This window comes from Lutra lutra, chromosome 5, assembly GCF_902655055.1.
Source record: "Lutra lutra chromosome 5, mLutLut1.2, whole genome shotgun sequence".
Classification (NCBI taxonomy): Eukaryota; Metazoa; Chordata; class Mammalia; order Carnivora; family Mustelidae; genus Lutra; species Lutra lutra.
The window spans coordinates 74,067,150-74,095,023 of NC_062282.1; the positions used below are offsets into that span (position 1 = coordinate 74,067,150).

At 38.9% G+C, this 27,874-nt stretch overlaps 1 protein-coding gene across 3 annotated transcripts in view; it reads left to right on the forward strand.

Annotated features, from left to right (window-relative positions):
• DDX46 (DEAD-box helicase 46) overlaps positions 1–27,874 on the forward strand; it is a 75,692-nt gene that overhangs the window by 17,092 nt on the left and 30,726 nt on the right. For all 3 annotated transcript variants that reach the window (XR_007127441.1, XM_047729947.1, XM_047729946.1), the window contains exons 6-15: positions 3,795–3,946; positions 5,682–5,795; positions 6,791–6,956; positions 7,673–7,793; positions 8,371–8,546; positions 9,480–9,601; positions 11,957–12,035; positions 13,801–13,883; positions 26,777–26,941; positions 27,668–27,830. Coding sequence is in view for 2 of the 3 variants with exons in the window: in XM_047729947.1 (XP_047585903.1) it covers positions 3,795–3,946; positions 5,682–5,795; positions 6,791–6,956; positions 7,673–7,793; positions 8,371–8,546; positions 9,480–9,601; positions 11,957–12,035; positions 13,801–13,883; positions 26,777–26,941; positions 27,668–27,830 (1,341 nt within the window). In the remaining variant the exon portion in view is untranslated. The remainder of the gene's footprint in view (positions 1–3,794; positions 3,947–5,681; positions 5,796–6,790; positions 6,957–7,672; positions 7,794–8,370; positions 8,547–9,479; positions 9,602–11,956; positions 12,036–13,800; positions 13,884–26,776; positions 26,942–27,667; positions 27,831–27,874) is intronic.

The following is a 27,874-nucleotide window of genomic DNA, read 5'->3' on the forward strand; positions in this document are numbered from 1 at the left end:
ATGTGGCATATTCTAGAAATACGAGTAATATTTCATGCTGGGAATTTTTAGGCCATTTTTTACTGTGGAAAATACAGCATTTTAACCTTTTTTTTTTTTTTTTAAGATTTTATTAGAGAGAGCATGAGCAGGGGGGAGGGGGGGAGGGGCAGAGGGAGAGGGAGAAGCAGAGTCCCCACTGAGCAGGGAGCCCCATGTGGGGCTCAATCCTAACCTGAGCCAAAGGTAGACAGATGCTTAACTGAGCCACCCAGGTGCCCCAAGCATTTTTTTAATATATCTTTTTTTTTTTTTTTTTTAAGATTTTATCTATTTATTTGATACAGAGAGAGATCACAAGTAGGCAGAGAGGCAGGCAGAGAGAGAGGGGGAAGCAGGCTCCATGCCAAGCAGAGAGCCTGATGCGGGACTCGGATCCCAGGACCCTGAGATCATGACCCAGGCCAAAGGCAGAGGCTTAACCCAGTGAGCCACCGTTATATCTTATATATGAGATATAATCTCATATATTAAAGGCACCCCTTTAATATATCTTTTAAAGATTTATTTGAGAGAGCTAGAGCATGAGCGCACATGAATTGGGGGAGAAGCAGAGAAAGGGAGAGCAAATCTGAAGCAGACTCAGCATGAGGCTGGACTCAGGGCTTGATCCCACAACCACAAAAGCATGATCTGAACTGAAATCCAGAGTTGCTTAACCAAAAGAGCCACCCAGGCACCCTGAAATATTTTTTAATATTTCAGAGGGATAGAGGGATAGAGAATCCTCATGCAGGCTCTCCACTGAGTGAGGAGCCTGATGCAGGGCTTGATCCCAGGACCCTGAGATCATGACCTGACCTGTAACCAAGAGTCAGATGCTCAACCCACTTACCTATCCAGGGCCCTAATTTTAACCATTATTAAGTGTACAGGTCTGTGACATTAAGTAAATTCATGGTGTTCATCACCCAACACTACTATCCATTTCTAGAACTTTTTCATCATTCCAAACAGAAAGTCTGTACCCTGTATGGATTTCTTTTTTCTTTCTTTCTTTCTTTTTTTTTAATATTTTATTTATTTACTTGTCAGAGAGCATGCATGCACAAGGAGGGGAAGGTGCAGGCAGAAGGATAAGCAGGCTCCCCACCCAGCAAGGAGCCCAATGTGGGACTTGATCCCAGAATCCTGGGATCATGACCTGAGCCGAAGGCAGACACTTAACTGACTCAGCCACCCAGGCATCCCCAGATTTCCTTTTCTTTTATTCTATTCTTTTCTTTTTCCTTCTTTCTTCCTTCCTTCCTTTCTTTCTTTTTTTTTTTATTTTTAAAAACTTTTAAGTAATTGCGACACCCAGTATAAGATTTGAAGCCACAACTCTGAGATCAATAGTCTCATGCTTCACTGACTGAACTAGCCAGGTGCCTCCTGTACCCAGTAAAAATTCCCCATCTTTCCCTCAATTCTACTATCAATTTGCCTATTCCAGGTACCTTAAATAATTTCAGTCATACAGTCTTTTTTTTTTTTTTTTAAATATTTTATTTATTTATTTGGCAGACAGAGATTACAAGTAGGCAGAGAGAGAGGAGGAAGCAGGCTCCCTGCTGAGCAGAGATCCCGATGTGGGGCTCGATCCCAGGACTCTGAGATCATGACCTGAGCCGAAGGCAGAGGCTTTAACCCACTGAGCCACCCAGGCGCCCCTCAGTCATATAGTCTTTTTGTTCTTTTGCATCTGGGCTTATTTCACTCAGCATAATGTCATCAAGGTTCTTCCATGTTGTAGCTTGTATCAGAAGTTCATTCCTTTTTTATGGCTGAATAGGAGTCCATTTTGTTTATAATACTACATTGTGTTTATCTATTTGTCTGTTGGATATGTGGGTTTTTTCACCTTTTGGCTGTTGTGAATAATACTGCTATGAATAATGTGGGAAATATCTCTTTCTTCTTCTGGTTCTTTTGGGTATATACCTAGAAGTGGAATTGCTGAATTCATATTGAGATACTAAATCTCTCTTGTAATATTTATGTTAATATGTGAATTCCAGTATAGTGTTCAATAGGGATTACTGATTTTACTTTAGACTGGAGAGTTGGGTTCTTATGGGTATAGTCAGTAAATAGCTCTTTAATTATTATACTACAAATAAGAATGTTAGTAATGAAGATAAATTAAGAGGATGTTTTCAGATCCCTCCTGATTTTTCATAACTTAGGAGAGAAATATTTTCCTGCCATATCTGTTTTTGACCTTGATGTTTTAGTGAAGTAGATGAGTATGAAATTTTATAGAAAAGTGTACTTTTGCTCCGTTTTTTTGTGAAAATTCAGTGATTTTTTTTGTGTGTGTGTGGAAGTTTCATAAAATGCTTTACTTTTAAAAAAAAATTTTTTTTTTGGAAGATTTTATTTATTTGACAGAGAGAGAGAGCACAAGTAGGCAGAGAGGCAGGCAGAGAGAGAGAGGGGAGGAAGCAGGCTCCCTGCGGAGCAGAGAGCCCGACTCGGGGCTCAATCCCAGGACCCTGGGATCATGACCTGAGCCGAAGGCAGAGGCTTTAACCCACTGAGCCACCTAGGCGCCCCTTAAAAATTTTTTTTAAAGATTTTATTTATTTATTTGACAGATCATAAGCAGGCAGAAGAGAGGCAGGCAGAGAGAGAGGAGGAAGCAGGCTCCCTGCTGAGCAGGGAGCCCAATGTGGGGCTTGATCCCAGGACCCTGGGATCATGACCTGAGCTGAAGGCAGAGGCTTTAACCCACTGAGCCACCCAAGTGCCCCTCACAGAATGCTTTAAATAGATGAAAGAATTGTATCTTTAGGGGGAAATGATGTCTTAGTTATATGAAGAAAAAAGTTAGGTTGTCTTGATTTTAAAATGCTTGTTTTTCCTCTGAAAGTAACTTTTCTGGGACACCTGGGTGGCTCAGTTGGTTAAGCATCTGCCTTTGGCTTAGGTCATGATCCCAAGGTCCTGGAATGGAGCCCAGCATTGGGTTCTCTGCCCAAATCCTGTTTCTCCTTTTGCCTGCTGCTCCCCCTGATTGTGCTCTTTCTGTCAAAGAAATGAATAAGAGCTTTTATTTTTTTTATTTTTTTTTATTTTTTAAAGATTTCTTATTTATTTATTTAACAGAGAGAGATCACAAGTAGACGGAGAGGCAGGCAGAGAGAGAGAGAGGGAAGCAGGCTTCTTGCTGAGCAGAGAGCCCGATGTGGGACTCGATCCCAGGACCCTGAGATCATGACCTGAGCCGAAGGCAGCGGCTTAACCCACTGAGCCACCCAGGCGCCCCGAATAAGAGCTTTTAAAAAATAAAAAGTAATTAGGGGCGCCTGGGTGGCTCAGTGGGTTAAGCTGCTGCCTTCGGCTCAGGTCATGATCCCAGGTCCTGGGTTCGAGCCCCACATCAGGCTTTCTGCTCAGCGGGGAGCCTGCTTCCTCCTCTCTCTCTGCCTGCCTCTCTGCTTACTTGTGATTTCTCTCTGTCAAATAAATAAATAAAATCTTTAAAAAATAAAAAATAAAAAGTAATTGAAAGAAAAGAAACCTATCTGTCATTAGGAATTTTTAGTCCTACCTCTTTTCAGTTTACCTTATATATTAATATTACTACTTAAAACTGATACATGCTTGATCTAGAAACTCATAAGTGTGCATAGTTGCACTGCAGTGTGCCGGGGCTGATGGGAAGAAAGGGCATTTAGGCAGGGAGGGAATGCGTAATGGTGGGCTGTGGTATGATTATTAAGTACTTCCTTTGGAAACCTGTGTACAGAAAAGTGATTCTTCTATTTTAGATGATGAAGATGATCCTGCAGAGGCTGAAAAGGAAGGAAATGAAATGGAGGGTGAGGAGTTAGATCCATTAGATGCTTACATGGAAGAAGTAAAAGAGGAAGTAAAGAAGTTTAATATGAGAAGTGTGAAAGGTGGTGGAGGAAATGAAAAGGTAAGCCATTTTCTCTTATTTTTGAAGATTTATCCAGTATTCTTTATTGGGTAATTTGAATTATTATCATGGTGACCTACTGCTGACTTGCCTGACTTTAGAAAGTGGTTTCCCCCCATCTCAGAAATGCTAGTACTTTTTCTTGGTACCACAGATGCTTAGGAGTTTTAGCTGTAAACATTCTTTGAAAAGTCACTCTTATGCCACCATCTTTTTTTTTTTTTTTTTTTTAATAAACATATAATATATTTTTATCCCCAGGGTTACAGGTCTGTGAATCCCAGGTTTACACACTTCACAGCACTCCCCATAGCACATACCCTCCCCAATGTCCATAACCCTCCCCCCAGCAACCCTCAGTTTGTTTTGTGAGATTAAGAGTCACTATGGTTTGTCTCCCTCCCAATCCCATCTTGTTTCATTTACTCTTCTCCTACCCCCTTAACCCCCCATGTTGCATCTCCACTTCCTCATATCAGGGAGATCATATGATAGTTGTCTTTCTCCGATTGACTTATTTCGCTAAGCATGATACCCTCTAGTTCCATCCACATCGTCGCAAATGGCAAGATTTCATTTCTTTTGATGGCTGCATAGTATTCCATTGTGTATATATACCACATCTTCTTTATCCATTCGTCTGTTGATGGACATCTAGGTTCTTTCCATAGTTTGGCTATTGTAGACATTGCTGCTATAAACATTCGGGTGCACGTGCCCCTTCGTTCGGATCACTACGTTTGTATCTTTAGGGTAAATACCCAGCAGTGCAATTGCTGGGTCATAGGGTAGTTCTATTTTCAACATTTTGAGGAACCTCCATGCTGTTTTCCAGAGTGGTTGCACCAGCTTGCATTCCCACCAACAGTGTAGGAGGGTTCCCCTTTCTCCGCATCCTCGCCAGCATCTGTCATTTCCTGACTTGTTAATTTTAGCCATTCTGACTGGTGTGAGGTGATATCTCATTGTGGTTTTGATTTGTATTTCCCTGATGCTGAGTGATGTGGAGCACTTTTTCATGTGTCTGTTGATTATGCCATCATCTTTGATACCTTTGCTTACTATTGACTTCTCAGTAGGTCTTCTCCAGACCTTTGCACTTTCATCTTTTGTGCTTGAGGACATGTTCCTTTCTTTTTTTTTTTTTTTTAAATTTTTAAATTAACATCTAGTGTATTATTAGCCCCAGGAGTACAGGTCCGAGAATCGCCAGGTTTACAAACTTCACAGCACTCACCATAGTGTTTTTTTTTTAATGGTGTTTGTTACCTTTTCACAGAATATATAGTTTAGTTTTTTTATTATCTTTATTGTTTTTCCCGTCTTGTAAAATAAAAGCTCCCTAAGAGACGTGACGTTTATCTGCTTTGTTTATTGATTTACTGAAAGTTCCCTGAACGTGTCTGGCTTGTCCAGTGAGTAAAAAGTACCATTTAGGAGTATTTTTAAAATGAACTATATTATAATATTGGATGTTATATAACTTTATATATTATATAAAATATTCACAGTATTATATAAAATATACAGTAAACTATAATATAATGCAATTATGCTACATTTAAAAATTTAAATTCATCAAGAGAAAGCAGACTTGTCTTTTTTGTCAATTAACTTTTCAGTGGTAACTAAGTTAATTTGGATTATAAATTGTGACAGCTATTATTGTGTTTCATTTGCATACAATTTGATTTTCACTTTTGCAAATACTTTATATATCCGCCTTTAATTTTAGAAGTCTGGGCCAACAGTCACAAAAGTTGTCACTGTAGTGACAACCAAAAAAGCAGTGGTAGATTCTGATAAGAAGAAAGGTGAGCTGATGGAGAATGACCAGGATGCCATGGAGGTAATATTTCCTTAATTTTGACTTTGTTCATGATACTATTCTAGAAGGATTTATTAGAAAGCATTGGTGGAGTTGTGTTTTTCAGTTATAGAAACTAATGTTAGGAGGTATTCTTGTTATTCTCAACAGTACTGTTGCTGCATATCCAGTGGCTAGAACATTCTGCTATCTTTGACCTTTTTCTGTATGCCCACATTTTGCTTCCCCTCTGCCCCTCATGAACTTACCTCAGACATACCAGGTGGGAGAAGACATAAAGTGACAGACTTAATTGAATTTCTTCCTACTAACATGCCTTGTAAAGATTTGTGTGGAAGGAATTATATCAAAACTTCCTGAAAGCTATATTAGAATTGGGCACCTGGGTGGTTTAGCCTCTGCCTTCAGCTCAGTCATGATCCCAGGGTCCTGGGATGGAGCCCCACATTGGGCTGTCTGCTCAGCGGGGAGCCTCCTTCCCCCTCTCTCTGTCTCCGCCTGCCTTTCTGCCTATTTGTGATCTCTGTCTGTCAAATAAATAAAATCTTTTTTTAAAAAAGCTATATTAGAATTACTTTTGTTATTTTAGCTTTATGTTGTCGCTATGATATTCTGTGAGGGCCCAGAATAAAGAATGTAAGAAAGTAAAAGCCAAGGAATATTTTCTAGCAGAGGAAGGATTTATCTATTTATTTATATTTTTAAGAGAAGGATTTTATCTCACTTTAAGTAATTAATTAATTTTAAAGATTTTTTTATTCATTTGAAAGAGAGAGAGCACAAGTAGTAGGGAGGGACAGAGGGAGAAAGAGAAACAGACTCCCTGCTGTGCGGGAAGCTGGATGTGGGGCTAGATCCTGCAACCCTGAGATCATGACCTGAGCTGAAGGCAGACAGCTTAGCCAACTAAGCCACCCAGGTGCCCCAAGAGAGGAGGATTTTAAAAGCTAGGAATATTGCCTCGCATAAGGAGGAAGTAGTAATGGTTTTAGCTTTTTAATTTTTTTTTTTAATAGTATTCTTCAGAAGAGGAAGAAGTTGATCTTCAGACAGCTCTTACAGGATATCAGACAAAACAGAGAAAGCTTCTAGAACCAGTGGACCATGGAAAAATTGAATATGAACCATTCAGAAAAAACTTTTATGTTGAAGTTCCAGAATTAGCAAAAATGTCTCAAGAGGGTAAAATTCTTTCTTTGATTTATTGGTTATTTTGGAAACGGGGATGTGCATTGCTTTGCTCGGGAGAAATACTGGTTAGGTCTGTGAGTTGATGTATGAGGAGGAGGAATTTGCACGGCTTACTTGAAGAAATGGGAAAGGAAGCTAGACTGCCAGAAGTCAGAGAATATGAACATTTGCAAAGATTCAGACCAGCGAGGAGTCAGTGTAGTTTTGGAAGTATTTTTAAAAATGAGCAAAAATTAGTTTGGCTCTTGTAGTTGAAAGTTTTAGGGTTAAGAGTACTCTTCATGTGAAGTTACCACATTAAGTATTGTTAGCCTTTTCCTTCTGGGGTTTGAGGGTTAGGAACCAACGTGAAACTGTAATTATGGTTGAATAAGGATAATCTGGACAACTCTTGCTTGGAGAAAAACTGTTTGTATTACCTGTCAATCATTGTTTTTTACTAATGTTGTGATATGAGACATGATAAAAGCCAAGTTATAGAAATTGGTGTATTCCTTTTTGTCCCCAGTTAGTTGTAGCACTAATTGTATTAACTGTCTCCATGAGCTGTTCAGTAGTTTGTCCTGTAACTTTTCTGTGGAATTACTACCTTTAGTAGCACTAAAAAAAAGATTTAAAGATTTTTAAACTTAACTGTGGCTGATTGAAAGTAGAAGGCATTAATGGAACAATATTTAACAGCTTTTAATCTGGATTTTGTTTCATAGAGGTCAATGTATTTCGGTTGGAAATGGAGGGCATTACTGTCAAGGGAAAAGGTTGCCCCAAACCAATTAAATCTTGGGTCCAGTGTGGAATTTCCATGAAGATCTTAAATTCTCTCAAAAAGTAAGTGGTTAGCAATTATCTGCATTTTTCAGTGTCTTACTATTTAGAATGGCTCTTTTATACAATTAACTGTTACATTTTTATTCTAATAGGAAAACTTACTATTTTTTTCTTGAACAGCTTTATTGAGGTAGCAGTTACATGTTGTAAAGTTTGTTCTTTGAGTTTACAGTTCAGTGATTTTTTTAGTATACTTATGGAGTTAACACAGTCATCACCATAATCTAATTTTAGAACATTTCATTATCCCAAAAAGAGGCCTTGTATCCATTCGTAGTCACACTTCTTCTTCTCCTCTCCTAAGCAGCCACTAATCTACTCTCTCTAGATTTGTCTATTGTGGATATTTCCTGTAAATGGTATTGTACTAATATAGTCTTCCGTGACCAGCTTTTTGACTTAGCATAACATTTTCAGTGTTCATCCATGATATAGAATGCCTCAGTACTTCATTTCTTTTTGGCAAATAATATTTCATTGTACAGACATACCACATTTTGGAGAACCTTATTATGGAACTTTGAGAGACCCAGAGATCTCACTTCTTACCTTGTCTTTCTTTGGTTTCCTTTTTAAGGCATGGCTATGAAAAGCCCACGCCAATCCAAACTCAGGCGATTCCTGCTATAATGTCTGGACGAGATTTGATTGGTATTGCCAAGACAGGAAGTGGAAAGACCATTGCTTTTCTCTTACCCATGTTTAGACACATCATGGATCAGAGGTCATTAGAAGAAGGAGAGGGGCCAATAGGTACAATTCCTTTCATTAAACTGTTTTTTCAGGTAACAACTTTGTTGTCAGTTAATCAGAAAGACATAATACTTTATAATGTTATATGTAACAATAAAGATGTCTTTATGTACATTTCCTTTATAAATTTGGCACTTTGGGGCTGATTTCCCCTTACCAGCAGGTGGAGTGAGAATCTTCAGAGCTCTGGCGTGACATCTCAGAAGTACAAAAACAGCCTCTCCTGGCACAGCTCAATTTTTAAACTCAGACTCGGCAGGTAGACTCCTCGTGCATCTATCTGTTTATTTATATTGAGGTTTGTGCTTCGCGAGTATCATGGATCAGTGAACTCAACATGGAAGATTGTAGGGAAATATATTTCCTTTTTTTATTTTTGGCCTTAAAAGGCTATATAGTGCCAGAATTTCATTCAGGATTAGGTCTACAGATTCATTCCTTGATTCATTTGGCAGAGATCTGTTTTGCAAATTTGAGTAGGGTTTTGGAAATTTGTTTAGCTCCTCTCTTGAAAAAAGGGGGCACAATATATTCCTATTCTGTCTGCCCCTCAGACCATGGTTGTTTCCGGAAACCGAGGTATGGCTCTGCAGCACAGTGAGTCACTTGATTATCTTTGCTCTGTTATTTGCAGTTGAGAATGATTTACATTCTTTTCAACCAGGTATTTCCTGATGGTTGAGTGAGGCATTTAACTCTCATTTATCTTTCTATAGCATGTTCTTAAAATCTACTTAAAATTATCATACACCACAATGTCTGCTGTTTTAAAGCTTTTGAAATAGGATTTTCCAAGGTCCGTAAAACAAATAAAAACAAAAACAAAAATTAGACTGAGAAATTTGAATGTTATTGCAGAGGTTAAATTTAACACTTTAAAGCATAGCCTCCAGAATTTCGGTGGATAGTCTTTTGACATATTTATCTTTTCAGCTGTCATCATGACTCCAACTCGAGAACTGGCTTTACAAATTACTAAAGAATGTAAGAAGTTTTCGAAGACCCTGGGACTTAGAGTGGTGTGTGTTTATGGAGGAACAGGAATCAGTGAGCAGGTAGTTACAAAAGAAACATTCAGTTTTTCCATTCTTTCCTTAAATTAAATCATTTAATAATGTGAAAGTGATTTGTTTTAGTCTTTTGTATAGCCATTGCTTTTTTTTTATACATTTTTTTTTTTTTTAAGATTTTATTTATTTATTTGACAGAGAGAGATCACAAGTAGACGGAGAGGCAGGCAGAGAGAGAGAGAGAGGGAAGCAGGCTTCTTGCTGAGCAGAGAGCCCGATGTGGGACTCGATCCCAGGACCCTGAGATCATGACCTGAGCCGAAGGCAGCGGCTTAACCCACTGAGCCACCCAGGCGCCCCTAGCCATTGCTTTTATACATTTATTTTTTTAGTATTTTCTTGTCAGGTAGTCAGGGAAGGGCAGAGGGAAAGGGGAGAGAGAATGTTCAGCAGGTTCCACGCCCAGCATGCAGCCCAGTGCGGTGCTTGATCTCACAACCCTGAGATCATGACCTGAGCCGAAATCAAGAGTCAGATGCCTGTCCAACTAAGCCACGCAAGCATCCCTCTGTGTACAGTGATTGCTTTCAAAATCTTAAAAAAATAGGTGTAACAGTAAAGTGAGGATGAATTATGCTAATATTTTATTTTAGGATCTTGAGTCTTTTTAAAAATATTTATTTTAGAGAGAGCATGGGTGGGGAGGGACAGAAAGAGAGAGGAAGTCTTAAGCAAACTCTCTGCTTAGCATGGAGCCCACCGTGGGGCTCCATCTCATCACCCTGAGATCATGACCTGACCTGAAACCAAGTGTTGGACACTTAACTGACTGTGCCACCCAGGTGCCCAGGATTTTGAGTCATTTTTGTATGTTTGCTTTCCTGTTCCTCTTCATCTTCCTCTGCTCAAGGAAGGCAGATATTTTTTTCCATTCTACTGATAAAGAAATGGCAAGAAAGGTTAGGTATGTTGATTAAAGTATTTAGGTTAATAAGACTTGGTTTGTTCTAGACTTCTGATTCCAGACCAGCATTTATTTTCTCTAATTCATATGACATCTTTACAAGGTGGTGATGAGTGTTTTGTGCTGTATCAGTTTATCTGTATCCTTAAATAATTTCAGCAAAAATTATTTAATCATACCTTTGTATTGATTTATATTTTATTTATTTATTTGACAGAGATCACAAGTAGGCAGAGGGGCAAGCAGAGACAGAGAGGAAAGCAGGCTCCCTGCTGAGCAGAGAGCCCGATGCGGGGCTCTCCCAGGACCCTGGGATCATGACCTGAGTGGAAGGCAGAGACTTTAACCCACTGAGCCACTCAGGCGCCCCTAATCATACTGTTGTTCACTCTCTTTACTTTGGCATTTCTTCAAGTGTCTTTTTCTTTTTTAATTTATTTTTTATTTTTTATTTATTCATTTCAAAGAGAATATGAGCAGGGGGAGGTGGGTGGAGAGGGCCAGAGAGAGAGGGAGAAGCAGACTCCCCACTCAGTAGGGATCCAGATGGAAGACTTGATCCCAGGACCCTGAGGTCTTGACCCTAGTCAAAGGCAGACGCTTAACCAACTGAGCCACCCAGGTGCCCCTCTCCAAGTGTCTTCGGAAGAACGACAGTCATTAGATATTTTGCTTTAACCAGAAGGAGGGGAAAAAAATGGGTTCTGTGATCAAATAAATTTTGGAAATGTCACATTTTATAGGGTTAACGTAGGGTTTTTTCCAGTAGGGCTTCTTAGTCTTTAATAAGAAATATGTCTTGTGATACTAGAAAAATGGGATAAATTAAGTGACATTTTCTGAACTTATTTCACCACAAAACCTTTTCTAAGGAATAGTTGCTGTTGTTAAACAGTTTATGTTTTCTGAATTTATCTTACTCAGTTGTTTTGATGACCGTTTATTGTAAGAAATGGTATTTAAAAACTAACTTGATACATGTATGAATATTATATAGAAGTCAAACAAAAGTTTTTATGATATCTAACATTCTGGTTTTTCCATTCTATTTCAATTTTAAAACACTGGTTGTGACTTTTATAATGATTCACAAACAACTCTTAACTTGAAATAATTGGTCTATATACTTGCTTTAATTACTGCTCTCTCATATTCCTTTCTTAGTTTTGAGGGATTGGGTCAAATTAAAATTGGTAAATGCTCTGGTTCTCATTGAGTTCAAAGTTACAGTACCATGTGGTCGTATTGGCTGTTTCCTCTTCCTTTAGGAGTGCTCCAGCATTCCAAAGAATTAAGCGGGAATCTTTGGAGGCTTCTAATCAGACCTCACTGTCTTTACCTTATGGAGCTGTGCAAAGACCCTGGGCAGTATTTTCAGATCTGTTCAAATAAATAATAGTGATAAATAGACTGTAAAATTTCATCTTTTTCATTAGATTGCTGAGCTGAAAAGAGGTGCTGAAATTATTGTTTGCACACCTGGTCGAATGATTGACATGTTAGCAGCTAACAGTGGTAAGTCAGGGGTATTTTTTTTGGTTCTCATTTCTCTTTTTTGAATTCTGTACATTTTTGTTAAAGCAGATACAAGAAATCACCAAAGTGTTTTTATATTTCTTCTTAAAGCTGTAATATCTTAAAATTTATATTGCAACAAGCTTATTGTTGCAAGTGTTCATAAGATTATTGCAGTTTAATTTACAGCTTCTTTTCAGAACTAACTCCATTTCATCTTTTTAGCCTTTAACATGGATTCTTAATCAAATTTTGGCCTAGCCTTGCTTTTAGCAGCGGTGCGGGGGTGGATTTTTTATTATTATTCTAAACTTTAGACTTTTTCCTCTACAGGAGCTAGTATTTTCTTACAATACTGGATAAATTAAGGTATTGCAGCTTCAAGAAATGTTATCTTTTGTAAATATTGCATGTTTTTTAGCTCATATGTTGTGCTTTGTTAAATTATTCCCTATCAAAACTGTTACTAAACTGTTGACATTATTTAACTTCTGTGGAGAAAGGCCCTTCAAGATTTATAGAACTGGGCTTCCGAGACGTAAGCCATCCAAGGTAGGTCATTTAATGCTGTTCCCAACTTTGCAGAACTAATGGGGGCTGCAGATGTTAGTATGGAATACTTAATATTAGAAAGCATTTATTTTGGCTTCATTTCTTATTTTTTTTGAAGAAAATGCTTTCAAAGGTTTCCATTGCAGTATTCAGTATATACATAATAGAGTATTAAAAACTGTAAGTAATGCATGTTTTTCATAGCATTCTGCTTGAATTTCTGTATACATTTACTTCTAATTCTCCATGATGTTGGTGAAGTGACATTGAAGTTGTTCGATAAATCTCTGTGCCTGTACAGCATACAAAAAGTTTTGGGTTGAATACTGATAAAATAATCCCTTGTTTTTTCTCAATGCTGCATTGATTAAGTCTCCTGACATTCATCTTGATTAATTTTACCTTTTTCCTTTATCTGTCCTTTTGATTTATACTGAATAACTTTTATACATGTTTTTGCCAGGTGATTGATTCTTCAGTTGATAGAAATGCTTGTGTTAATCCTTTAGAAAGGCTTTCCTGTGTATGTATTTAGTTTTCTCTGGCTAAGAAGTGCTTTGCAGCTATTTAAACCAGTGGGAGTGTTTAATAAAATTGAACTTATATCTTTGTATAGAAAAAAGTATATATGCAATACATTTGGGTTATAGTCTTTGTGTAGTACTGTAGTTACCTGATGATGTTGAATAGCTTCTCATTAATATCTTGACGTGCCCATTAGAAGCATCTAACTATATGGAAGTAGTTTATAAATTAATATAAAAAGGAGGTTTTCTGCATCTAAAATAGTTAGCACTGGAACTTGCTTTCCACACATACGCTGTAATCTCTAATATGTTTTTTCCTAGGTGATGCTGTCAGATAATGGCTGATGTGGCTCGATGCTTCATCTCAGTCTTAGTTTTATGATGTGTTTTGGAGAGGGCTGTTTTCTGAATTTTACAGGTCCTTCAGGCCCTATGATGGTATGCAAGAGACGAGTTTGACAAAATAAAGGGCCTCATATACCCATTGTCAGAAAGTACTTGCCATTAGATTAAGATCTTGTAGACCAAAATTTTGTTTCACTGTTTAAACATACCTAACTTACCCCTCTGGTTAAGTCAGGCATTTTAGTTCCCTTTACAGTTTTTTAAGTTCTTGGTAGTCATAAAATGAATTATGACTGATTTTTTAGTTTTCGTTTTGTTTTTATTTTTTTTCCTCATCTTAGGTCGGGTCACAAATCTTCGGAGAGTGACATACGTGGTTTTAGATGAAGCAGACAGAATGTTTGACATGGGTTTTGAACCACAGGTAATCACTAAATGTCTTAGTGTTTTGAACTGTAAAATAAACCTTGTGACTACCATGAAAATGAATTGTTCGTATGGTGTCTGAAATTTTCACACACATGTGCTGTAATATAGTAAGTTGAGGACATATGGAATTGAAATAGATATTTATGTTTTGAATTCCTCATAATAGGTTCAGAAGGTATTTACGTAGGCTTTCTGTGTTAGTCTTTTAAAACCATCATTGGTAAAATTAGAATTGAAGTGCTGGTAATAGAAGCTTAAGCTTTCATATTTTATAGTTTTCATTGTCCCTTTTCTTACGTTTTAAAATATGTATTTATTTTTAAGATCTTATTTATTTGAGAGAGAGAGAGCACAAGTGGGGGGAGGGATACAGGGAGAGGGAGAAGTAGGCTCCCCACTGAGCAAGGTGCCAAATGTGGGACTCAGTCCCAGGACTCTGGGATCATGACCTGAGCTGAAGGCAGAAGCTTAATCGACTGAACCACTCAGGCACCCTTGTTGTCCTTTCAAATAAATTCCTTTACTTCATGCTTTCAGTTACCTCATGATCAATATAGCACATGCTGTTTACATTCTCCAAATGTAAAAATGAAGGCCCAGAGCATTTGTTTACCTTAGATTTTCATATTCCTCATATACACTCTGTCAGATATAAAATTTCGGTGATAAAAACTTAGAGGGACACATGTTAAGACGTAGTATTTTTATTTTTTTAATTAGTTAATTTTTTTTTTTAATTTTACTTATTTATTTGACAGAGATCACAAGTAGGCAGAGAGGCCGGCTGGGGGTGGGGGAGGCGCAGAAGCAGGCTCCCTACTGAGCAGAGAGCCAGATGCGGGGCTCGATCCCGGGGCCCTGAGGTCATGACCTAAGCTGAAGGCAGAGGCTTTAACCCACTGAGCCACCCAGGCGCCCCGGTAGTGTATTTATTAATGAGATAAGGAATGTGAGTTATCAGTGTGCTATGGATGCAAAAAAAACCAAAACAAAACTGCGTTAATTGAAATGGAGTATGAGCAAGGGACACCGGGCGCCTGGGTGGCTCAGTTGGTTAAGCGACTGCCTTCAGCTTAGGTCATGATCCCGGACTCCCGGGATAGAGTACCGCATCGGGCTTCCAGCTCCGCCCGGAGTTTACTTCTCCCTCTGACCTTTTCCCCTCTGTGCTCTCTCTCATTCTCTCTCTCTCTCAAATAAATAAATTAAGGAAAAAAAAAAAGAAAGGGGCACAGTTAAAGTGGTCTTTAATCTTTTCAGTTTATTCATGTAAGTCTCCAGAAATGTATTGCCTGTCATAGTGTGTGTGTTTAGATTTAGGGAACACAATCTAAATGAGGTACAGAAGAGCGCATAAGAGTAAACAGGACCATTTGAGAAATAGTTAAAGAAAAGAGGAATATTTAGGTTGGAGTAGAGGACTTGATAGCATCCTTTAACCCTTTGAAAAATGTCTGTCACTTGAAAGAATCATTGAGGAGTAGACCTGGGGCCCCTTGGTAAGTTAAATGAAGCGGTATCTCAGCATAATGTGAGAAAAGGTCTGGATAAACATTACTTGGAGATGAAACAGGTGATGTTGGGAAGAGGGCACTTACTGAATATGCTTTTCATCCACGTCTTTTGGTAGAGGCAGGGTGGTCCATGTGTGGAAAGAGAGCAGGGGGAATTGATGAATCAGTTGGAGGATGGAATTAGATCCATTTAATGTTTTTCCAACTCCCAGGAAATCTTAGACTTTATGGTAGTGTTTAAGGTAGGTGTGGTGATGGGGCCTTTCTGGTCGATCAATTAAGCTTTGCCAGAAAGAGGTCAAACATTTCCCGTTGGTACGCAGAGTGTGAATCATCTCTTGCCCTTAGTGCTTATGTCTCCCTAAGTACCTGAGGGAGAAATGCTGAGTGATGGTTTGTTGCTCACTAAAACCTGTTGAAGAGAAGAAATTTTAAGAGTAAGTTAATGATTATTTTGTGAGCTGTAGTGTAGGTTAAAAAGTGCTGGGTTGGGGACAGTGCCACAGAGCACTGTTAGGGCATAAAACAAGTAAAGACACGTGTGAATCAAAGCTGGTACTGGTGAATGCACATCTGCACAGTGTCTTCTGTCTAGAGAGGAGTGGGCAGGCGGTATACCTCCAGACATGATTCCGTACTGAAGAAAATAATGAACATGGGGAAATAAATCATGGCCGCTGAGTATATATCTTTCTGAGTATAAATATGCAATAAATGTACGAGTTGTGCAATGACATGGGCAGAAGGTACAGGACTCTACTTTTCCTCATTGAAGTGTGAACAGGCTGGCAGGCCGAAAGGTGTTCGGCCAAATCTTTGTGTATTGTTTTAAACTTAACTCTTTTAGTGCCAAAAGAAGAGTTTTTAGTATGACGGATAACAGGGTTTCTTTTCTTTCCTTTTTTTTTTTTAAGATTTTATTTATTGGGGCACCTGGGTGACTAAGTTGCTAAGCATCTGCCTTTGGCTCAGGTCATGATCCCAGGGTCCTGGGATCGAGCCTTGCATTGGGCTCCTAGCTCAGCAGGAAGCTCTTTCCCACTCCCCCGCTTGTGTTCTCTTTCTCGCCGCTTTTGTCTTTCTGTCAGATAAATATATAAAATCTTTTATTTTTTTATTTTTTTTTTTTTTTAAAGATTTTATTTATTTATTTGACAGAGAGAAATCACAAGCAGGCAGAGAGGCAGGCAGAGAGAGAGGAGGAAGCAGGCTCCCCGCTGAGCAGAGAGCCCGATGCGGGGCTCGATCCCAGGACTCTGAGATCATGACCTGAGCCGAAGGCAGCGGCTCAACCCACTGAGCCACCCAGGCGCCCCAGATATATAAAATCTTTTAAAAAGATTTTATTTATCTGAGAGAGAGCTGAAGGCAGATGCTGAGCCACTCAGGGACCCTGAATAATTGGATTTTTTTTTTTTTTTTTTTTTTTTTTTTTGGATAATAGGATTTCTTAAGAAGACCACAAGCAGTAGAAGAGTTTCCCTCTTTTTTAAATCTTATTGTTTTTTTTTTTAACTTACTGAAGAAAAACTTGTACTTATTAGTGGACATCTTCCTAAGGGCTACAACACAATGTGAAGAACTCCTTTTGGAACCAAAGACAGTGGAAAAGTAGATTAGGAATCCATTTGTTCCTGATCTGAAATTAGAGTCTATTAAAAGTAACATTTGACAGGATATTAAAAAGCAGTTTTCCATGAGAAATTGCTCGATAGTTTCTGGGTTTATTCTTTTTTAATTTAGTAAAAATAAAGAGTAAGAGAAGAAATTGATTAGATAAAGAAATTAATCTTTAGCTTAAGTTAGCCACTATGGAGGATATATACTTTGGTGAAAGTATGAAAAAAATAATACTCGTCTTTGTAAAAAAATCATTACTTATGTGTTCTGTTTTTATTAACAAAGATAAGAATGTTTTAATTGGCCTAAATTTATTCATGCCTGTGTCTAATACAAAATGAAGGTCCTCAGGATTCTGAAGAGATGTACTCCAGGTTTTCACTTTCTTTCATTTTTTTTTTTCCTTTTTTCTCTCTCTCTTTTTTAGGATTTATTTATTTGAGAGAGCAGGGGGAAGGGCAGAGGGAAATAATCCCAAGCAGACACCCCTCTGAGCACAGAGCCCGACTCAGGTCTCTATCCCACTACCCTAAGATCATGACCTGAGCTGAAGCCAAGAGTTAGACGCCCAAGCCACCAAGGCGTCCCACCGAGCTTTCCACTTTTTTAAAAATACCAATCACATAGTAAAATGAGAGAGTAAATGTGCTTGTCAGTTGCACACTATAAAGCACCAGGCTTGCATCAGTCATCTTAAGGAGCTCACTATCTCATAGGAGATTACTTTAACTTTGAAGGCTGTCTTCAAATTGGCATCAAAATTAGATAGATGTTTAGACACCTTAGCATCTCTGAGCCTCTCTCTCTTGAGGGCACCTATGAAGTATTGGTGGATAAGCAGTTACTGAAGAATAACATGACTGCTACGTAAGGAAATTGAGGTACTGATAAAAGACAGATTTTTGAAAACTTATTTTTAAGTCTAATGTAATACTTTATATTAGAGGAAACAGATTAAGGGATGTAATTATACTTGACTAGCCCTCCCGCGCCCCCCTCCATGCTCCAAGTTTTTATTATCTAGTCCAAAAAAAAATTTTTTTTTAAGATTTTATTTATTTATTTGACAGACAGAGATCACAAGTAGGCAGAGAGGCAGGCAGAGAGTTGGTGGCGGGGAAGCAGCTCCTTTCTGAGCAGAGAGCCTGATGCGGGGCTCGATCCCAGCCCTGGGATCATAACCTGAGCTGAAGGTAGAGGCTTTAACCCACTGAGCCACTCAGGTACCCCTCCCTAGTCCAGGGTAGGTTTACCAACATAGATAGCAACATCTCAAGGACCCTGTTTGTGATTTAAAAATTGGGATTGGGTTGTTTACATTGGTGAGCAAATAAATTATTTTCTTGAGGATAAAGAGAAGCATTGCATATCATCAAGAGAAGTACAAGACAGAATGTGTCAGTCTTTTAGAATGTCTCTAAAAGGAGCATATGCCAATGATCAGGAGTTGAATCAACAAAAAGTGGAAAAACTGCTACCTTTGTAAACGTTACTGACTGAACTGATGACCTTAGTTTTAGCGTATGAGTGTGAAAGGAGAAGTTTATAGATTTACGTGGCAGACCACAGCTGACTTGAAGTATCTGTGTAGTGTGAGAGAGGAAACATTGAAAATTTCAGGAACAGCTTTTATAACAGCTTTTAATCAGTAGCCCCCAGTCTGATAGCTCCCAATCTGATAGTCAAGCCAGTGGAAACACAGACCAGTCATCATTGAAAAGGTGTGTGAACGTTAGGATCATTCTCTAGCCATCTTCATGACTCTAAGCAATAATAGATGGTCATAAGGTAAATCTAAGCTCTCATGTGCAGTACACTGTTCTAGGAAGCACAGGGTTTGTAGCTTATTCAGGAAGCTTTCTCTGTACTATGACGAGAAAAGGAGTTAGCTTTGTTTCTCCAGAAAACTTTTACCCTTTGATACTGTCTTTTCTGAAAATGCTGAGAATGAAAGGTTACTTGTGAATAGTCTAGGAAGGCAGGATGTGTATTATTCTTTGAAGAGATTTTCAAGGCCTCAGTGGGGCTTTAATGTGAATTTTTTTTTTTTTTTTTTAAGATTTTATTTATTTGACAGAGAGATCACAAGTAGGCAGAGCAATAGGCGGGGGTGGGGGAGCAGGCTTCTCGATGAGCAGAGAGGCCCCCCCCCCCAATGCAGGGCTTGATCCCAGGACCCCGAGATCATGACCGGAGCCGAAGGCAGAGGCTTAACCCACTGAGCCACCCAGGAACCTCTAATGTGAATTTTCTGATCCTTGTTCTCACATGTGAGAAGTTGAGCAGTTCTTTGACTTAAGATGATCAGATATCTGGAAGTCACAATGCTTTGTATGTAATGTCCTAAAATTTGCAAACATTAAAGACCATTGTATGAGTTTGCAATGATATTACTACCAAATTCATATTATCAAACTTAGCATAGTTAATGATTGCTAATTTTCATTAATGTACTTCAGTCATTCTGAAAATGTTGTCATTTTATGTAGGAAATTCAAGAGAAGCTTTGCAGGTAAGATGACACAGAAACTGGGACCTGAGTAAAGTGAGAAATTGAGCCGTGGGGTTATTTGTTAAAAAAGTGTTACAAACGGGGCGCCTGGGTGGCTCAGTGGGTTGAGCCTCTGCCTTCGGCTCGGGTCATGATCCCAGGGTCCTGGGATCGAGCCCCGAATCGGGCTCTCTGCTCAGTGGGGAGCCTGCTTCCCCCTCTCTCGCCTGCCTCTCTGCCCACTTGTGATCTCTCTCTCCCTGTCAAATAAATAAATAAATAAAAATCTTAAAAAAAAAAAAAAAAAGTGTTACAAAGCACCAGTACAAATGCCGTGATGTGGGAGCTTGCTTGGCCAGTGTCCCCAGCGCAGAATAAAGAACGGGGAATGTGGTATGAGAGAGGAGGGGATGAGGACAGAAAGCTGTAATGATGGTGTGAGCATGGTGAGCATATAAGACCCTGTACAGCTGAGGTAGGAATTTGGGTTTTGATTTAAGGTGATGAGTTACATTAGAAGGCTTTTTGGGCTTTTTTGTTTTTTGGCTTGAATTTACCTTGAATTTACCAAGAGTAAGACTTGAGCTGAGATCAAGAGTTGAATGCTCAACTAAGCCACCAGGCATACCTATATTGGAGGGCTTTGAGCAGAGGAATCCCTGATCTAATTTTTTACATTTTTAGTCTTTTTTTTTTTTTCCAGATTTATTTATTTATTTATTTGACAGACAGAGATCACAAGTAGGCAGAGAGGCAGGCAGAGAGAGAGAGAGGAGGAAGCAGGTTCTCCACTGAGCCGAGAGCCCGATGCAAGGCTCGATCCCAGGACTCTGAGATCATGACCTGAGCCGAAGGCAGAGGCTTTAATCCACAGAGCCACCTAGGTGCCCTACATTTTTAGTCTTAATGGTTACACGTGCATGTAGGTTTAATGGTACCCCTTCTCTACTTTCTCTTTAATCTCTTAGCTGATTATTTTGGTATTCTACTTCTCTAAATAGTGTGCTTTTATTTCTCCTTTTTATTTTTCTGTTTTTTATATTACTTAATGACTTCCCATGGAGGAATGTAATTTCTGTTTCCCTTCCTCCTGTCACATTCTTGCATCATTTTCATCCTTTATTTTTTCAGTAGATTTATGTTGTTATTTTAATTGAATCAGTATATAACATTATGGCAATCTAAATGTTATTCAGAGCTGGGCAGTGTATTAAACTGATTATTTTTAATTTTTTTCTATACCTTTTTGTTTTCTCTAGAGATAATTGTCTTTTTATGTTTGTTGACTAGATTTCTATGTATTTAAAACTAATTAAATGCCAAACTCTATTAGTTACATAAATCTATCAAGTAGTTGAAACACATAAAGTTTTCTGTTTGTTTCATCTTCCTTAAGGAGTTTTTTCAGAGCCTGTTGACCTGTTCCAGTCATGGTTTGTTGTTTTCCCTGCTTGACATACAGCTGCTGTCCTGGGATCCATCATCCTGGGACCAACAAAGAGTTCCCCTTTGTTTTTCACCTTGTTAGGCCCCCAAAGTTCTGTAACCCAAGAATAGATCTTTTCTTAAATTATTATTTTTTTTTAAGTAAGAAGGCTTCATAAATTTCTGTGTCATTCTTGCATTAAAGGGCCATACCAATCTCTGTATCTTTCCAATTTTTTTTAGTAAAGGTGTAGCTAAAGCGAGCACTTAAGTGATTAATTTTAAAAAATTGTTTTTATTCAAGGAATAATTAGTATATGGTATTATATTAGTTTCAGGTGTACAGTATTCAGTACAATATTACTCAATACTCATCCTGATAAGTGTACTCTTAATCCTCTTCACCTATTTCATCCATCCCTACATCTGCCTCCCCTCTGTTGACCACCAGTTTATTCTGTTTTTAAGTCTGCTTTTTTTTTTTGTCTTTTTTTATTCTTTGTTCGTTTATTTGGTTTCTTAAATTTCACATATAAGGAAATCATATGGTATTTGTTTTTGTCTGACTAACTTATTTTGCTTCATTATACCCTGTAGGTTCATTCATGTCATTGCAAATGGCAAGATTTCATTTAAATGACTTTTTTTTTTTTTTTAAAGATTTTATTTATTTATTTGTCAGAGAGAGAGAGAGAGAGCAAGCACAGGCAGACAGAATGGCAGGCAGAGGCAGAGGGAGAAGCAGGCTCCCTGATGAGCAAGGAGCCCGATGTGGGACTCGATCCCAGGACGCTGGGATCATGACCTGAGCCGAAGGCAGCTGCTTAACCAACTGAGCCACCCAGGCGTCCTGACTTTTTTTTTTTAAGATTTTTATTTATTTATTTGACAGAGAGAGACACACTGAGAGAGGGAACACAAGCAGGGGGAATGGGATAGGGAGAAGCAGACTTCACGCCAAGCAGGGAGCCCGATGTGGGCTCAATCCCAGGACCCCAGGATCATGACCCGAGCTGAAGGCAGACGCTTAACGACTGAGCCACCCAGGCACCCCTAAATGACGCATTTAAGAAAAAAAAATCTTTTTAAGATTTATTTGACAGATTGATAGAGACAGTGAGAGGCAGGGGGAGTAAGAGAGGGAGAAGCAGGCTTCCTGCTGAGCAGGGAGCCCCATGCCTGCTTCCATCTCATATTCCTGGTTTATGGCCTGAGCCGAAGGCAGATGCTTAATGACTGAGCCATCCAAGTACCCCTGAATGACACATTTTTAAAGATTGCCTTCAACCTATATAGGATTTGTGTCCTCTGAGTTGATTTTCTCTTTGCTTTGGTTTCTGCATTCTGTAGATGTCTGGGAATCTATAGTTTTCTACTTATGTTAAAGGGAGAAAGGGCAGCTTAAAATTCAAAGCTCTCTGTGTCAGAGCAGGACTTATTAATTCTGAGTTTCAGTGTTGTGATCTGGTTGGGTCTTTCTTTTGGTTGGGGAGTATCTTCTGCTTGTCTGTCCCTAGAGAAATAATGGCCAGTCTTCTGCCTGGAATAGGAAGGTCTGTCTTCTGTTTTGGGTTGGGAAAGAGGCCCTGAGGGAGAGGTGGGAGCCTCAGCATCCGAGCATTATGTGTTTACTTAATGCTTTTCCTCTTAGGATGTTATCCTTGGTTCATCCAGTCATGCTCTTGTTTTATTCTCTCCAGAAGCTAAACCTTTAGGGTTGGCTAGGATGAGAGGAAGGTCCATTGCCTGGCTGAGTAGCAGTTGGGTGGAGGTCCGGTGATTTGATTGCTTTTTTTTTTTTTTTTTTTTTTCTGAATGCTTCTTAAGCAGACCTTGTATCAATTCTCCTTCTTATTTTGGCACCCCACCTTTCACCTCCATGTGGGAAGAACAGCTTTGTTCTCAATATTTCCTCGCTGCTTGCATGGGATTCTGCTTTCTTGAGGTTGATTAATCTCTTACCATCTTAAAACATTTTTTTTTTAAGATTTTATTTATTTATTTGACAGAGAGAGATCACAAGCAGGCAGAGAGGCAGGCAGAGAGAGAGGAAGGGAAGCAAAGCAGGCTCCCTGCTGAGCAGAGAGCCCGATGCGGGACTCGATCCCAGGACCCCGAGATCATGACCTGAGCCGAAGGCAGCGGCTTAACCCACTGAGCCACCCAGGCGCCCTACCATCTTAAAACATTTTTATTGCTTTTTGTTTTGTTTTACTGGCAAAGGGGTATTTACATACCATAAAACTCATGCTTTTATTTTTTTAAAGATTTTATCGATTAGAGAGTGTGCATATGATTAGAGAGAGATAGTGTGCCTGTGAGTGAGGAGAGGGGCAGAGGGAGAGGGAAGGAGAATCCTAAGCAGAATCTCTGCTGAGCGCAGAGCCTGGTTCAGGGCTCAGTCTCATGATCTTACTACCCTGAGATCATGACCTGAGCCAAAATCAAGAGCTGGATGCTTAACTAACTGAGTCACCCTGACACCTCTCCCTTCTTGCTTTCTTTATCTTTTTTTGTATGCCAGTACATTTGAAAGCTTTAAATTAAACAGACTAAAAAATAAGAACACTGCAATAGTCTTACATTAATTAAAGAAATCAGCTTTTAATTTTCCCACAAGGAAACCACCAGTTCCTATGTTACTAGCAAGTTCTACCAAATATTCAAGGAATAACTATATTCCTAATAATTTCAAAGTATGAAAAAGGATGAATACTCAACAGTTTATAAGATCATTGTAATCTTTTTTTTTTTAAGATTTTATTTATTTATTTGACAGAGATCACAACCAGGCAGAGAGAGAGGAAGGGAAGCAGGCTCCCCACTGAGCAGAGAAGCCAACGTGGGGCTCGATCCCAGAACCCTGGGATCATGACCCGAACCGGAGGCAGAGGCTTTAACCCCTGAGCCACCCAGGCACCCCTGTAATCTTTTATTTTTAAAAGGGCTCTCAGTCCTCATTATATACCATAAAAATTCACCTGTTTTAAATGTATAATATAATGGTTTTTAGTGTAATATGCATTTGTGCAGCTATCACCACAATCCAGTTTTATTTTTTTTAAATCCAGTTTTAGAACATTTCCATCACCAGAAGGATGCCTCATGCCTATTTTTACTCATTTCCAGTATTCACCCCAGTCTGAGGTAGTTGCTGATCTACGTTCTATCTTTATAGATTTGTCTTTTCTGGACATTTCATACAAAATTCATGTATTACACACATCTAACTTATTTTACTCAGCATAATGTATTTGAGGTTTGTCCATCTTATAGCATATCTTTCATTGCTTAGTGGTTAGTATTCTGTCATATGGATGTATATCATATTTTGTTTATCCATGAACTGTTTGATCAGTATTTTGGATTATTTCCACTTTTTGGCTGTTACGAATGATGCTGCTGTGAATATTTGCTTACAAGCGAACATATGTTTTCATTTCTACCAAGAGGTAGGATTTGTGAAGTGTGTGGAAATTTGTTTAACTTTTTAAGAAACTGTCAGACTTTTCCGTAGCAGCAGTTTCATTTTATAGACCAATGTAATATTGGTATCTCAATCAAACAAGGTATATATATTTTAATGTACAATGATGCAGAACCCCTAAAAATTGTATTAGGGAGCCAAATATAGTAATGCTTATAATAATAAATCACATTGAAGTTAGTATTGTTTAGATGCAAAGGCTAGTTTAATGTTAGAAAAATCAACTAAGAGTCACCTGGGTGGCTCTGTTGGTTAATCACTGACTCCTAGTTTTGGCTCAGGTCCTGATCTCACAGGTTCTTAGATCAAGCCCTGCAGTGGGCTCTGTACTCAGTGGGGAGTCTGCTTGAAAATTCTCTGCTTCTGTCCCTTCCCTTATTAGCACACACTTTCTATCTCTAAGATAAAATTGGGTCACTTGGGTGGCTCAGTTGGCTAAGCGTCTGCCTTCTGCTCAGGTTATGGTCCAAGGCCCTGGAAATCGAGCCCCGTGTCCATCCACCTTCCTGCACAGCGGGGAGTCTCCTTTTCTCTCCCCTGCCCCCTTCTGGTGCTTATGCTTTTTCTCTCTTAAATAAATAAATAAAATCTTTAAAATAAAATAAATCTTGTCTTAAAAAAAGAAAAAAACAAAATCAAAAAGTATAATCCACCGTATTATTAGAATAGAAAAAAACCATACCGTTATCTAAAATGTGGAAAAGGCATTTGATAAAATTTCATTTATTTTTATTTTTTTAAAGATTTTATTTATTTATTTGACAGAGGGAGAGACAGCAAGAGAGGGAACACAAGCCGGGGGAGAGGCAGAGGGAGAAGCAGGCTCCCAGCTGAGCAGGGAGCCTGATGTGGGGCTTGATCCCAGGACTCCGGGATCATGACCTAAGTCAAAGGCAGATGCTTAATAACTGAGCTACCCAGGTGCCCCTAAAATTTCATTTATGATTTAAAAATTCACAGAGGTGGGTAGGAGTTGAAAGAGAGATAGTTGGAATAATCCAGATAAGAGATGTTTAGGTTTAGGGAAGGAACCCAGGATTTCCAAGTGCCTTGGGTAGGACTGCTCCTTTCACAGATTTCACATCATTGATTGGAGGGAAAATGTCCTAGAATTCTGTGTATTCCTGGCAAGACCTTTATCCATTCCAATTTCCAGTTTCTCACCACTGTCTTCCTGATCATTACTTCTATTTTTCTGTTTTATACCAGGCATCACAAGAATCCTAGAGGTACCTATATCCTACCCCCTCAACATTATGTCAGCCTTCGTTGTTCTCTGTGTTCCTGTTGCTTATATCAGTCTTTGACATATAATGTATTTATCTGTCCACCTTCCTTCGAATACAAACTCCATGAAGACAAGGTTTTGTCTGTTTTTACTGCATATTGCAAGCACCTAGAGCAAATGCCTTACAATACAGTAGCTCAACAAAAATGTTTTGAATAACTGACAGGAAACAGTGATACCAAGGGAGAATAGTTGTATCCCAGATAAAGTTTTAAGATTGAGAATACTGAATTTGTTGGTGGATTGGGTGTTAGATCATTGAGAGAGAGAGGTGACAGATGGCTCCTAAATATGTGAATAACTGTAGTTTCATTCTTAGGAGGGGGGAAATGGAACAAAGAAAAGTATGGGTTAAAATCAGTTATTTGATAACAATTTTAAAAGTCACTGAATAAATGTTCTCAAAATTTCCTTCTTGTGTGTGTGTCAGGGGTTATTTTTGTTTATTTATTTTTTAAAAGTTTTTATTTGTTTGAGATAGAGATGCTATCTCCAGTGGGGGAGCAGAGGGAGAGGGAGAAGCAGGGAGCCTTATACGGACTCAATCCCAGGACCCCAGGATCATGACATGAGCCCAAGGCAGACACTTAACTGAGCTACCTAGGTGCCGCTTTTTTTTTGTTTGTTTTTAAAGATTTTATTTATTTGAGAGAGAGAGGCAGACTCCCCACCGAACAGGGATTCTGATACAGGGCTTGATCCCAGGACCCCAAGATCATGACTTGAGCTGAAGGCAGATGCTTAACTGACTGAGCAACCTAGGTGCTCCTTTTCTTTTCTATTGTGTTCTCTTTTCTAAGATTTTATTTATTTATTTGACAGAGGCACAGCGAGAGGGGGAACACAAGTAGATTGAGTGGGAGAGGGAGAAGTAGGCTTCCTGCTGAGCAGGGAGCCGGATGTGGGGCTCAATCCCAGTACCCTGGAATTACGACCTGAGCCAAAGGCAGATGCTTATCGACTGAGCCACCCAGGCGCCCCCAGGTGCCCATTCTATTTGGTTTTAACATCATACGATTTTTGGAGACTATACTCACCATATTTATTTGCAATGTGTTTTTAGGTAATGCGCATTGTGGATAATGTCCGTCCTGATCGACAGACAGTTATGTTTTCAGCTACTTTTCCCAGAGCTATGGAGGCTTTGGCTCGCCGAATCTTGAGTAAACCCATTGAAGTGCAAGTTGGAGGCAGAAGTGTGGTTTGCTCAGATGTGGAACAACAAGTGGTGGGTACAATCTTTAGGAAATCCTCAGTTTCCTGGATGTTTAGGCAGTATGTGATCCTTTGGGGATCATTGTGATGAAGGCAGGTAATTATCTAATCTTAAATAGGATACAGCTCAGCCATTAATATTTTATCTGATAAACTTGAATAAGCAGTTCCTTGGAATAGCATGTTTAAAGATTTTATTTTTATTTATTTATTTGACAGACAGAGACCACAAGTAGGCAGAGAGGCAGGCAGAGAGAGAGAGAGGGAGGGAGGAAGCAGGCTCCCCGCCACGCAGAAAGCTCGACACGGTCAGTGCCTGATCCCAGAATCCGAGACCATGACCCGAGCCAAAGGCAGAGGCCCAACCCACCAAGCCACCCAGGAACCCCAGAACAACATGTTTAAAATGCTCTTTTTAGTTCCTCCCTTTAGAAGAGATGGGACTGGTGGATGGAAGTATCATATACCTATTTTATTCTTTAGTTAACAGGATGTGACGTCAAGAGACAGAGGGAACTAGATGATGGTTTGCTCACATTTGCAAGTCCCTTCTCTCAAAGTTAGACTTTTTTTTGTTTTACTGGTTAATTGGTTAAAATCAACATTTTACTTCCCATTTCTAAAGATATAGCAAGATGTTGTCATTTAGCCATTTGTCACAAATAAAATAAATATTTTTGCTTAAGAGATATATCTGCATTTTTACTCCTATTAACTTGGTACAACTTGGTATTTTCAGATTGTGATTGAAGAAGAAAAGAAATTCTTGAAGTTACTTGAGCTTCTTGGCCATTATCAAGAATCAGGATCTGTCATTATATTTGTGGATAAGCAGGAACATGCTGATGGTCTTCTGAAAGATTTAATGAGAGCATCTTATCCTTGCATGTCTCTTCATGGAGGTAATGTTTAGTGAAGTATCTGTTGAGTAGTTAATTTGGCCAAG